The following is a 14358-nucleotide window of genomic DNA, read 5'->3' on the forward strand; positions in this document are numbered from 1 at the left end:
GATCAAAGTTCAATTCCATAACTTCCTGATACGTGATCTGGATAAATGGAGCTGGTGAGGAGTGACCAGAGGAGGGCGGGAGACCAACACAGAAACCCACTTCCCATTTTACCTAGAAGTCCGCTGTGACTGCAGTGAAAAAAGAGGAAGAGAAAAGCTAGCTTCCCCTCAGGTGTGGTGTTGCAATCTTTATGTGACTGGAAAAAAATAAGCTCTCAGAAATTTGTAAGGATATAAATTATACTAAAAGATTGCCTCACTAGTTATGATGTACTAAAAGCAATGGAAAATGTGCTAACTTTATAGAAAGGCAACCCATCTGTCAATATTTTGGATGTACAAAGAGTTTCATCACTCAGAAAGATTATTCCCTGCAGGCTAATGGCAGGAATTTGAAAAATGGGAAGGAAGACTCTGACAGAGCTGATGGGCTTGACCTTGCATATTGCATTGCATGTACCTGGCTTTTGAAACCCATACCTGTTACTATACTTCTACAAAACCACATAGTTCGCAACAAGATAGTTAAAGCTCTGTAGTAAAACTCCTTTAGATGAACAAGAAACAAAATTTAGACCCTGATGTGAGGAAATAATAGGGACTAATAAGTGTGCAATGCAAAACCTATCACATAAAATATTACTGAACAGTCTGCAAAAGACTACAAACATCACATTATTACCAGTTTTGACCTGAGGCAAAGCAAAACACTAAAAACACATTAAGGGTTCTGTTCAAGAGTAAATGGGTTATGCTGCTATTACGCAATTTATATGTGAGTTAGGCTGGGTTGATTAGACGCAATTCCAAAACAAAAGTCTGCAGGTTACTCAGCACCGTTGTTGTCAGAGTTTGACTCTATATGGTGATGCACAAGGAAACACCCTTATCTTGTTCCCGCATGCCAACACCCAGTTTGCAATAAAAATACATACCACACATTCACAGCTAAAATCTATGGTCCAGATCCAACATGCATTTAGGCTCCTAACTTCCACTGAAATGTAATCAGGATCCAAAATACATTTGTGGATCTCAGCCTATGTGGGTACCAGTAATCATCATTTTTGTCCCATGGCAAAGAGAAATAAAAATGTTGGCCAAAAAGAAAACAGCCATTTCAGACATACCCCAAATGTCTCCTCTCTCACACACTCTTTTGTTTAATATAGTTCTTTAAAAGGAAAAAGAAAAAAAAGACTATTGTAGGGAAAATCTTCCTGAATAAAGTGGAAGTGAAACGAGGATCTGTCTAAATGAGAAGTAAAAAATTCCTTGAACACTTGATATCCAGGTACGATTCACAGCAATGGACAAATTGCGTTAGAGCCTACTTGATCCTTGAACTGACCCTCTCCCGCCCCAAAACAGATTTTTTTTCTTCCTCATTTTCCTGCGCCTCTTCACTTATTTTTCAACAGAAACTTAATTCAACTGCAAAAAATACTATGCGGAAAGCTGTTTTCATGATATTTTGGACCTGACCAACAACAGCATCAAAACTTTCATGTGATTTCCAGAGCAAAGAAGTTGTATAGTTCACATGTGATTCTGATATACCCAAAATACTTTAGAGAGTCATCCATCACTAAAAGGGTATTTGCATCACCGATACAACATTGGGAACAACATATAACATGGGAAACCATTCACATTAAGAATGAAAATATAAAGGAGGCAAATGAGTGCATTAAGTTATATCTATATGGCCAGCAAACCCTTGTTCAGCTTTTGCCCTCTGTTAGCTTTAATTTATACATGATCCCTTTTTTGACATTCACAGCTGTATTTTTACATTATTTGTGAATTATACAATGCTGCACATAGTCATATAATAAAGAGAAGTGTCTAGATTTTTACACCTCACTTCACTCTGTGTTCTTTACTAGTGATTTATTTGTACAAGTGGAGAAATATTAATGATTTTTTTAAAAGGAAAAGAATTTAGTTTTTACTGTGACCACTATTGTACATGAAGAGTGGCCATTAAAAGGAAGAAAGCTGTAAGTTGCAGCCAAGGTGGGCCCAGGGTGGGGTATGGATAGGTCCATTATATCCCAGAGCTGTGCATCTCTTAAGAAAATCCAAGACTGCTTAAAAAAAAACTGAAGTCATAAAAGGCAACTAATTTGTGTGCTCACAATGACATCATGACAGCTACCATGCGTTCCAAGTATTGAAAACACTGGCAAATGGTTTCTATAGGCTTGCCACCAGCAAGAAGTGAAAATTAACAGCAACTTGGCTTGATTTTAACTTTGTCTTTTTAAAAATAGATTAGGTGGCATAAGGTTTTGTTTTTGTTTTGTTTATTAAATTTTTTGCCCTAGACTTTCTAGGCAAACAATCTGTAGGAGGCACCTGCACAACAAATAAACTCAATATAATGTTTAATTTTTAAAGTTTATTATTTTCATTATATTCCTCTGGAAGAAAATCTGATCTTGAGCTCAATTTGTCCTGGAATATGTCTCACTTTCACTCAGCTTCAATTCCTGAATTACACAGGGGAATATCCCTGGAAATCATTGTTGTTAACAATTAGTTTAATTAAAGGCAATTAAGTAGATCTTTCTTACCTAAAGACTGGTACAGCTCAGTCATTTTAGGATGATCCCAGCAGGTCGTTTGCGTTTCATGGCTAAAACATAAAATATGAAGATTTTAGAATGAAATGTGTACGATGCAGCTTTCCCTAAGACAGTCAGACACTTCTCTTGGAATTGACATCTTTCCTTACATAGATTTCCATCTTTAGTAGGTGTACAATTAAATGATTAATGTTTATTCACAAAGCAGAATATATGTGTACGTGATGGCATTGATGTTGGAGTTTGTCACAGCCAAAAATCACCAAAATTCATTTTTTTAAATGATAGGTGGGTTTCCTACTATTAGCTTTGAAGGTAAATTTCTATCCCTCACTTCCTTGTTACATAAGCAGTGCATCTAAACATCTACAATACACAGGATGCCACAATGTCATCTTGGGGCATTAGAGCAGGAAGGGTGACCAATGGTTGATAGGTCTGCTCGTAACATTAGGTATGAATTTGGCCCATTATATTTAGTGAGGGGCTCAAGATGCAATATTTATATCTAAACTGTACACAACCCCAAAACAGTGGTTTGGGTTCCAGTTCTAATTAGACTAAATTTAATTTTTAAAATGGACTTTATTTTAAATAGAGCATCCTTATTCGCTTCCATATAGAATTGTTCAAAATGACAAAAATATTTAATGAAAAGTTGTGTCAATTGTTTTTGCAGTTTTTCAATGAAATTTATCAAGGATTTGACCAGCTCTACATTATACATTCACTATTCAGTTAGGTGGGTGAGATGTCAACTACAACTGGCAGTGACTGCTATGCTACATTCCAATTCAATTGGTTGTACCAAAAACTCATGGTAAATTCTATTGAACCAGCACCAGCATAAACTGCTTCTAAACCCAAAGTGTTCTATCCCACAGAATGATTTCTGTTTTTAATTTCCCATTGTTGTTGCTGCTATAATGCTGTTTCTGTTTCCTGGAATTCAAACTCATGAGTTCCATCTCCTGCCCTAGGTCCATCGCAAGTTTAGAGAGGCAATGCCTTTGGGAAGCACACACACACACACACACAAAACTTTAAAAGGGATTTGAAAGCTGCAGGAGAATACGCAATATGACCAGAATGCAAATCGGATAATCTCTGCATTGAATCTAGCAGCCGCTAGCTTTACAATCAGTATGATGCCAGCGAGCATGTATCATGAGAGAAAACCACCAAACTAAAGTCTGAGTTAGAGAGGGTAACAATGATTCATGCCTCCAAAGGTTGTATATTTTACGATTTTTTAACTGGAAGATATTAAAATATGTGATCATATTTGACATTATGATAGAAATCTAAGATTGAAGTGATTTGTCTATTCTCCAGCCAGTGGAGGACTGGTCACAGTCTCCAGATATGTTAAAATGAGGCTGCAAGGAAAAGTTTTGAGACTTGTGAAAGCCAAACGGTGACTAGCTCTTTCATGAGGTCTCACATGAAGGTTGTTCACAATTGCAGTCCCTGCATTTGAGAAGAGGGGACTGTTCCCTCTGCATGCAAATTGGCACAAAAAGGATGGGGAGAAGGGCAGGACCTGATTTAGACCTCTGTGAAGTCAGCAGACAAGCTCCTATCAACATCAATGGATTTAGAATCAAGGCTTCTCCTTCCTGTACACTAGTCTATGCTCTGGGAAGCTTGGGATAAGACTGTTTCAGGGAAGAATAATCCCTCCTTGTACAATCTAACCTAAGAAGGGGCAAAATCTGCACTGGGACTCTTGTGAAACAATTTGAATAACATACCTTCTATTTGTTTGAGCTTCTTACTTTAAAGAGAGGGTTGTTTAGTTAGCACAAATGAACATTTTGCTGATTGAACTGTATATTCAACATTCTTTGACGTGCTTTTTGTTTGTAATGATTGACAAACTTTGCAGTGAAGTCACAGCAAAGACGAATGGTGAGAGATCACAAGCTGTAACCATAGAAAAAACTCAGGCACAGAATGCACCAGATGGATGTTGGGAGAATGTAAGCAAATAAGATGAAAGACTAAATAATAATCTTGCTTTTGGCCTTGCTTTTAATCTAAATAGACTAGGGTGCAAATTAAAAGGAATGTGAGGGAAAGCACAAAGTTAAACTCATCCCCAAACAGAGTAAAAGTTTTGACTTTCTGTAATGAGAGGAGATAAGGGAACAGGTTCAGGCAAGAATTGCTAATCAAGCAACTGGGAGGGAGAAAGGTGGTGACCCTACAAACAGTGACCCTGACCGAACGTAACCTTGTTTCTGCCTCCCTGCCCGTCCTATGAGGTACAAAGGAGGTGGTGTCAAAGACCCCAGATTTACAATGCCCCACCCAGAATGGACCATGACCATATATTGGAGGGGGTGGTATCAGGCCCTACAGGTATAATTAACCCTACGAAGAAGAAGGAGGGGGAAGGGGTTTTGTCGGTGTATGGAACCACAATCAGTGAAAGAGAGAGTTATAGGAATGTATACAACTGTGATTTGGACAGGAAAGGGAACTGCATCGGACTATAGAGAAATGAGTCCAATTGGTGTGAAGGGCTTGGAGGTACAGTTATGGTTTTAAGCTTGTCAACGTAATCCCCAATAAACTCTTTGTGGAGTGCCTGCACACTGAACTCTGGACTGTTGCTTTCTGGCAAACTGTATCTGGAAACTGAGAGGAAACAGGGTGGGAGAGCCCTAACAATGGATACAAGGTTTTAAAGAAAACTATTCTTCATTAATTTCAGTATCTCTCTTCCCTTCATAATGGTAGAGATCGCAAAGAGTGAAAAAGGGAAGAGGAGATGGGAACACCATAAAGGTCTTGCTCTTTTCCGTGGTATCAATGAGCAATGCAACAGGAGGTGGGTGCAAACACACAGGTTGAATGGAGATTGATTATAGGTTTTGTTCTGCAGAAAATAGGTAACCCAGAATATAAAACCTGATGAAAACCTGCAGATCTGTTTCAGACTCATCTGATTTCCTGCGCTCCCTACCATGTGTGACAAAGGTAGGAGACATGGGTGAGAATACAGCATTATCTGCTTACAGTGAACTTGAATAACTTTTTGGCTGAGAAATAAAAGTAGAAAAAGTTTTTAGAGAATCAATGTATTAATTGCAATTTTGATTATAAAAAGGATCTGCTTATCAGAAAGTAGTCCTGTGGAGAAAAGTAAGTTTCAGTGAAAAAACTGCATTGGGAAACTACATGAGTCATGACTTTGATAACTGGATACAGGACTAGGTTAAGTGACCAGTTGTTACATCTGACACCTGTTCAACATCTACATAAAATGATTTTGATGTTCTTGGCGTATTTTCCCACGGACAGGTAGCACCACAACTGGTTACGTGCTTTGCATTCTTAGCACAGAAATCAAGAATCACATAGATCCAGATCAAGGTTGAGACACATAGTGTAAGGGATTTTTCTTTACTACTGACCACTGTTCTTGTAAACAGAAATCCCTACTATATAAACAGTTGTCATTCTTCCATGTCTCTTCACTGTCTGGAATGCCACCTTCCATGTTTGGGTGTTTGAGTAGTGAGTGTGTCATTGATGAGTATGTCAAATCACGTAGAAATACCAGGAGAAAGCTCACCCATGGCGTTGCAGCAGAGCTGTATTTCTGTTTTAAAACAAACTCCCCAATTTTCCAAGTGAAATGAGTTTGGCAGTCTCAGACTGCTCTGTGATTATAACAGAGCCCTTTAGCCTCCAGTGCTGTCAACTGACACCTTTCACAAGCACTGATTTCACATTACATTTTTTTTTTAAAATCCACTGTACATCTGCAGAAGGCATTACAGGCAAATATCCACACACCACCCTGAAATCGTACACCTTTGTTGGGTGGAAGGACAAAGATCATACTCAGGCGCACGAGTCGGTACTGCACTACACACACACTACATGCTAAAACCCGAAAGATACACATTATTTTATTGACTTATGTTATGGCCAGATATGGTCAGATGCTGAGTAACCACCATTCCTATGGAGGTCAGCTGGAATGGAGTAGGCTCAGCGCATTGTAGGATCACACCATTATTAATCTTCCTAAATTTGAAGGAATTGATTTTGCTAAGGTCTTGTAAATAAAACGTGCATTATTTTTAATAAACCTAGAGAAACATTAAATTCTTACTGATTTTATGCATTTTTGATACATACGTCATAGTCATCTTCCGTGTATACATTTTGTGCATACAACTACTGAGGGGCACACAGCCTCTACTAGAAACTGGTTTTCTCCATTTATCCACAAGTGAACTACACAAAGCTGAAATCTGCAGAGCAAATGAACCCCTTCGTCTATTTGCCCTTTCAATGACCTCAAGCCCATAATGAAGTGAAGTGTTTTACCCCTTTCTAGTATCCATGGTAGCTTATTTCTTTGCCTTCTCTAAAAGAATGATTATATACTGGGCTCCATGCTTGTATCAGGTTTATATTATATTCACAGGCAAATCAGCTGAGTATCAAACTCATATCTTACAAGACAGTCAGAGCTGGACTTTAGAACTGGAAGTATCCCTCTCACTCTTGCATGAAAGTCAGGGTTTTAGGGAAACCCTGCATTTCAACTCTGTAAAGGTTGAGTGCCTGTGAGGAGTAAGGACAGATTTTGCTGGTACTTTATATGCAGAACACAAGAAGGCTGCAGCTATTTCATTCTAGCTAAAAAGTGTTGCCTCTTCCTGAACATTTTCAGCACAGAAAGTTATCAACAATTCCAAACACATGTGCAGCTCAAGGAAAGGTTAGATTCCATTGAGACTATCCTTCATAAGCCTCTTTGCCATTTTCAAAGGTCATTTAATTGTGAGCTTTGGGGGTGGGAGAAGTGTGGGAGAGTTTGTGTTTGTGTGTGTATTGTGAACACCATCTGAAGTGACACACCAGCTCAGCAATTCTAGGCTGTCTAAAAGATACTTGGGAACACTGTACTATCTTTAATAGATCTGCTGAAAAATGTTTGCAGTATTTCCTAACTCTGGTGAACTAGACCCTATAAAGTTTATAGGTCAGAGAAACATGGCTTGTTTTCTTCAAGTGTATGCCTCTCCAGCTTATCAAGATGCAAAAGTGGAAAGGAATATACAGCTAGGCCTGAAAGATCAACAAATGAGAGCGGCACCATAAAATACATAGATAGTTTAGTGGGATACAAGCACCAGCTTTGTATGTATGATGCCCCTTATGAAATGAATTTGGTAGCCTCTCAGTCCGTAGGGGGATGCTGACAGACGATTAAGCAAAATTTCTCATCAAGAATAGCACAACACAGGGATAGCAAAGATTTCTCAGAATAGGATTTAGGTGAACTGGTGCATAGGGAACTTTGCAAAGACACTTGGCCACCCTATACCTACATATAACCAACACAACTTCTCTATCATTACCACAGCATGAAGATTAACCCGATTATTGTCAGAAGAGCTGACCATGTAATATGATAAAAACCTGAAATCAAAAACTGATGGGACAACTGATAGAAGAATGATAGTTTAATTTCTTTATTAAAATATTCCTAGTTTGAATCAAAATAAATTTCCTTGCTCCTTTTTCAGCTTGCATTACTTCTGAACAACACTGGCAAGGAAAGGAGCAGAAAAAAATTCTCATATATTAGAATATTCCTTCATAAATCATCTCTAAACCTTTTAAAGTTGTTGTTCTTGATTATATTCATTCTGCCAGTTTTAAATTTAAAAGATTTGGTCTCCCACGTTTATTCATTGCTAAGCTTCACAGCAGAAAATTTGAGTATGGAACTGCACCCCACACTCTAAACTATTACATTCTTCTTAATTTGTGACTGCATTAGAGCAAATTCCTTTACCCTCCCACCATTCTCTTTATTTCAAAATGCAGTATGAAAATGAACTGTGTGCGCGCATGAGAGAGAAACAGCAGCAGATTCTGTCAGGTGGCAATAAAGAAACAGTAACCCATATTAGCCAATAATTAGAAATTAAAGTACTATTTTTTAATGTGCTGCACTGTCCTAATTTTAAAACAATATAATTTACATTGTCTTTCACCTTTTTGGTTTCAAGTAGAGTGCAAGGTTATCACAACAACTTTATGTCTGCTTTCAAAAAGCCAGAATAAATATGACAGAGTTGTTTTTTTTTTTTTGTAAAACTAACATTAAACCTTAAAAAAATACAACTTTAACTAATTGTTCTTTGGTTTAAAAAAGACACACTGTTGCCCACTCAAAATAAGACTACCTTGCAATGACTGTCACTTATTGCTTGAACATTTTGAACCTTTTAATATCTTTCCATTACTTCCCAGGGAGGACACAAATCGCTGTGAAAAGACTAAAACAGTAATGAGAAAAACTCTCTTGTGATTTTCGAAGGATTACTGTTTGTCTTCATCTGTAAATCTGGAGTCCATAGATCCACACAGAGATGATTTCTCTTTAATCCTGGGATCAGTGTCTTTTTTTGAAAAAACTTGGCTTTTGCCAGCATTATCAGAACACTGAAGAGAGGCACAAATACATATTAAAAGTTTCTGCTAATATTGGAAATGAGCCACATGTCAACTGCTTAGTATTGTATTTTTTCTCTCTTTTGATGTTCAACATTTTATTTTGTGCACTCTGTCATGGGCAAAGCTTAGGACTCAGTTGTTAAAGCTGGTGAGCCAGCCCCTCCAGCTGTTACTAGTCCATTGATCTATTTGCTTTTCAAAGCTTATCCTCTTCACTTCTGCCAAAGCAATTTCACTGCAGGGTCTTGTTGAATCCAGGATCAAACAATGATGACTGCAACCAATTCCTTAGTGGTAGAAGGTCTTTGACCTTCTATATAACTATGTTTCTTGTTTCCTCAGCTCAGTACTCCATAGACATGTGCCTCTAGACCAGTTCTCAGCCAAATTTAAGCTTGCAATGAGAGCTGGAAAAGTGACTATATCTAGGAAAGGGCAGATTTTGCAATAACACTCTTCAAAAGAGAGCCTCACATACAACACCACAGACAAATTTTGTGTGTTTCATACACACATTATACAAACAATACCTACACAATATAAACCAGAGTAAAAACTATTATACTGAAACATTATTTCCAAACATAAATTAACCACAGAAGTCACCAAGGTGTCCAGATTTTAAACATTTCCACAGAAGTTCATTCATGACCCACGCTATAAAATGTACTGCATGCAGACTGAGCTGCAAGAAAGCGAGGCAGCTAGAACAGGACAGGATAGCATTCCATTGAACTTAAACAAGGAGAAAGAAAAAAGATACAAACTGTCATCCCTCCTTGGCTTCCCCCAAATCGTTTTATCATCTCTCTGGCACATCCCTGACTTCCTGGCTTTGGCTTGCTGGTTTAACGGTTGGGGGCTCCTCTGCCTTCCCCCCTTAGTATGATTTAACTCGTACCTCGCATGGTGCAGCTAGACCTATTTATCACGAAACTGAGGGCGCATCAATGGGAAAATGCCCTGAATTAAATGTCAGGTCAAATCCCCCGAAGAAATCAGGCAGAAAGTTGACCTTTCAGCATGCTGAATGAAAGGCACGAGAGCTCCCCTGTGCAGTCTTGAAACAGGAGGTTTGAAGAACATTCCCTCTGTACAGTGTGTTTGTGTGTATACACACACACACACACACACACACACACAGCATGGTTACAGGCACCTCAAACGAGCCGAAGAGCAAAGCTTCCGCTCTTTAACATTTTTTTTGCACTGAGCCCACTTTGCTCCCAGCACCAGGGAAAATAGAAAGCCTCAAGCAGCACCCTCCACGCCTCCCTGCTACAGCCGGAACTCTCCCAGCAGCGGGACCGGCCGGAGGGGAAAGAGTTAATCCTGCCATTCCTCGCAGCGACAAGCACCTGCGAGCGGGAAGCAGAGCAAACAGCTGGGACGCGGGCTCCCGCCGCCAAATTCCTGCCCAAGTTTCATGCAGCTTCCCCCCAGCTCGGCTCCCCTCCCCTCCCCGCCCCGCCCCCGCCTTTCACAGCGGTGCCACAAGTGCACGGTTTCAAGCCCGGCGGAAGGGCTGCAGGAGAGCTGCGCTCAACTCACCCTTTGAGTTGTTCCCTCATGGCCGGAGCTGCTGGGGCGGACTCACGCGAAGGAGACGGAGCGGAGCGCTGGGCGCAGCCACACTCAAGCAGCGCAGACTAGCACTGCGGTGGAACGAGCATTGCTGGGCTCAGGGCATCCGTCGGGGGAGGGAAGGCTGCAGGCTAGACAGGGTGGAGCTTCCCGCCTCTGCTCCTCCCTCCACCTATTGAACCTGCTAACTAAAGGACTCCGAGAGAGGGAACAGTTTGGGATGAAAGAGGAGGGAGTTATTTAAGGTAGAACTAAGGAAGGGGACCTGCGGTGGAGTAAGCCCCTAAAACTATCCACACTAGCTAGTTTAAAGACGAGATCTCAGTACAAATTATGGCCGCTCCAATAATGAGTTGATTTCTCTGACAATTCAGGATTTCGATGCTGAGGGGTCTGAACACTTAGCCAAGAAGGGCTGTCCTGACACAGGAAGGGGCGAAAGTTCTTAGAGTTTTTATTGTCTCTCCAGGGGTCAGTTCTGGCTGACTTTTAACTAGGCCTTTGTGCCCTTTTGTGTCTAGGGGACAAGGCACAGGAAATTGAAGAGCTGTCAAAGCTTTCATGCATCTGTGTCTTTTTAAGACAAGGCTTTGCTGGCGTGGTTAAGGGACAAAACAGTCCCAAATCCAAAACCCCATAGTGCTTAAAAAAATAACACCACATGACATCACAGCTCTGGGTTTTGATCCAAGAAAATTAGCTGAGTCAGATTTTTAAAGGTATTTAGGTGCCTACAGATGCAGATAAGCACATAAATACCTTTAAAAATGGGGCCCAGAGTCCCTAGAGTCAACACCTTAGAAAAAGGATAAAGTATAGCAGGTGGGTCTAATCCAGCCCACAGCCAATTTAATTTTTAGATGAGAGGTTTCCAGTGAAATGGTCCATCTTAATTCCCTTGAGGCCACTGCAATCTGCTCCCCTTTTCTACTTTTGCAAATTAGCTGCATCTCTCAAGCTCCTGGAAGGTTCCCAGTTGTGCAAAATTTGAACACCCCTGCCTTCACTAGGGAAAGTATATTTAGTATTTTAACATATCTACAATTACATTATGAAGTAGGTGAACATAATAAACATATCAAAGTATATACAGTATTTATCACTGATCTATAACTACTGTCAAGTGGATAAACCAACTTCAAAGACTATAATAAAGACAGAAAAGACCAGGTACTTAGGAAATCATCTCTAGCAGTTTATTTGGAAATACCTATAATACCTATGGGGGAAGCAGAGGTCTCTTATCATTTTCACCTATATCTTATTTTTCAGACCTATATTTAAATTATCATCTCAAGCTTGAAGAACTCAGATGTTTTCCCTTAATTTATAAAGTGCTTAGAGGTCTTTACATTCTCCAGCCCTACTATTAAGCTGCTTAGATGCAACACCTTGAAACATTAATGGATTCCTTTTAAAAACCGATCTTTGACATTTTTGGAAGATAATGGTATTTAAAAAAACACTAAAATTTGGATCAAATTTTGAAATGGGCCTTAGTATGGCTTTTGTTTTCCTACCATTTAGAGTTCTAACTACTTTATTGGTAGGTTTAAGCAGGTAGTTAGACCTCTAAACATTGGTACTTGCACCAGCCACAATGGAATCTTTTAATTTTTGTTCATATACATGTCACAAGCATTTCAAATCATGGGAGGTCAGTTTCTTCTCACACTAGTTTTACACCTGTTTAACTCCATTGACCATCACGGAGTTAGTCTTTATTTGCAGTAGTCTGGTGTTGAGTGGAGACTCGAGCCCTAGGATCCTCATGATTATGTAGTTTTCGAGACCTTTGAAGACTTGCACTTTTGGTAGCCTCACACCAAAGGGCTGTCTTAAATCAGTCAAAGAGCCCCTGTGTCACAGGAGGACACATTTCTACAAGGCAAGGAGAATTCATCTCACTCAGAACTCCACATATATTCTAGTGACATCAGCACAATTGCACAGATTTAAAAAAGCACAAAATTGGGTGTTTCCAGCTCATGATTTCATGGTAAGTCTCATGATATTTAGTGTTTTCTTAAGGATTCAGCTCCTTGAGTTATTTAATTTTATGAAAATTTTGACATTTAAAAAAAAAAAAGTTTCTAGTTCATGGTTTTGGAGAAACGCTTGAAAATAAGAACTTTAAATTCTCAAAAATCAGAATGCAAATGAACGAAAACTACTTATTTTTAAATCTCGTGATGTTCAGTATATTGTCATGATTGTTAAGCATTCAGAATTGGCAATACTGCTATACTGTGTGTGTGCTTTGGTAAAGAGTAAGGAGAATTTAACTATCGATGCAGGCAGATAAATTGCCACACGTATCCTGATTCAAAACCCACTGAAATCAGTGGCCTGTTCCATTTACTTCAGTGGGCCTTGGATTAGGTCAAAGATGTATTCGATGCGGAGGTGAATGAGGTGAAACAAAGGTTGTCAAATGTAGTAAATCAATCAGGCATACATTACAACAATCCCACTCTCTCCCATCTTTATGTAGATTTTAGGGAGATCTCACTCTCTTTTCATATTTCCACCTATTAAAACACAATTTCTGGAGGAAAAAAAATAGTGAAGTTTAGTATCCTCTTTAGGATAAACTTCACACTTTGTTAAAAGCACAGAACAGTTACCTGTTAATTCAAAATAATTCAGTATACCATTAGCCTGAAGCCTACAGTTCTATATAAAAAATAAGCAATGCCTTCCTTTGTGAAGAAATATGTGGCACTGATAGGGATGGTACAGTCTTTCAATTTTTACTTTCTTCAGTTGCCTGGTCCACCTTAACAGCAGCTGGATGCTGCCATTTATCACATTTTGTCTTCTTTTCCCATACCATAGTGCCAAGTAATAGGAATTTAAAAACTAGTCTGAAATTCCAATACTTTGCAAAATCTTCTTTCTCCTTCAGTTACAAATGAAGCATTGTATTCAATTAGACTCACAGCAGGTGAAAACCCCAATTAGTGAATCCATTCTGTTGGCTTTTTTCTACCTTACACCCACACACACCAGTTTTTTTCCCTAACATTAAAGGGGAATTCTGAGTCAGTTCTCAGTTCAGAAGCAAATTAACCCTGTGATCTCCCCAATCAAACTATTACCCACTGAATAACAAATGGAAAACAAAGATTGAGGTCTATTGACTATATAATTTGACTGCCCAAAAAAATCTATTTTATGTGGTTTTGGTTGTTTCCTGCAAATCCATAAAAGCTTTTAGCTATTCTCATCTACCTAAAAATTAGTTTTAATTCTCACTGAAAACGAGCAATGTTAGTACAATCCAAAACTGGTAAATGCACTGCCCTCTGCATGAAGAAATTTTTTAAAAGTTATATTCATGTTGGGGTAATTAGTTATAAAAAAATTATATTTCATTTGTAGTTAAGACAATTAGTATCTTTGGCTTTTTCAAGTGAAGAAAACCTGTATTTTACATTTATTTTTTAAATGTCATTTATTTGTTGAAGGAAATTCTTCTCCATGTAGTGAATGAGATTTTTATTTTTTTATTTTAGTGTGAGGAGAGTTCTAATTATTTTCACATAGCGATTTGGTTCAACAGATTCCAATGAGTCAATTATGCACTTAAGAATTTATACTGAGACTTCATCAGGACTTGGAAATTGATTATATTAGGAACATGGGAAGTGCCATACTGGATGAGACCCATGGTTCATCTAGTCCAGTA

General features: G+C 38.8%; 1 protein-coding gene across 22 annotated transcripts in view; it reads right to left on the minus strand.

The window, feature by feature from the left end:
* DMD (dystrophin) overlaps window positions 1-14358 on the minus strand; it is a 1854857-nt gene that overhangs the window by 94472 nt on the left and 1746027 nt on the right. For 19 of the 22 annotated variants that reach the window (XR_010919130.1, XR_010919131.1, XM_067545076.1 and 16 more), the window contains one exon: window positions 2580-2641. Coding sequence is in view for 20 of the 22 variants with exons in the window: in XM_067545076.1 (XP_067401177.1) it covers window positions 2580-2641 (62 nt within the window). In the remaining 2 variants the exon portion in view is untranslated. Of the gene's footprint in view, window positions 1-2549; window positions 2642-10634; window positions 10776-14358 lie in introns of those variants that run through there. The other 3 variants (XM_067545098.1, XM_067545099.1, XM_067545086.1) reach the window with 2 other exon arrangements.

Source organism: Emydura macquarii, unplaced genomic scaffold (assembly GCF_026122565.2).
Source record: "Emydura macquarii macquarii isolate MOO-44397 ecotype Brisbane River unplaced genomic scaffold, CSIRO-AGI_Emac_v2 contig_1043, whole genome shotgun sequence".
NCBI classification, from domain to species: Eukaryota; Metazoa; Chordata; order Testudines; family Chelidae; genus Emydura; species Emydura macquarii.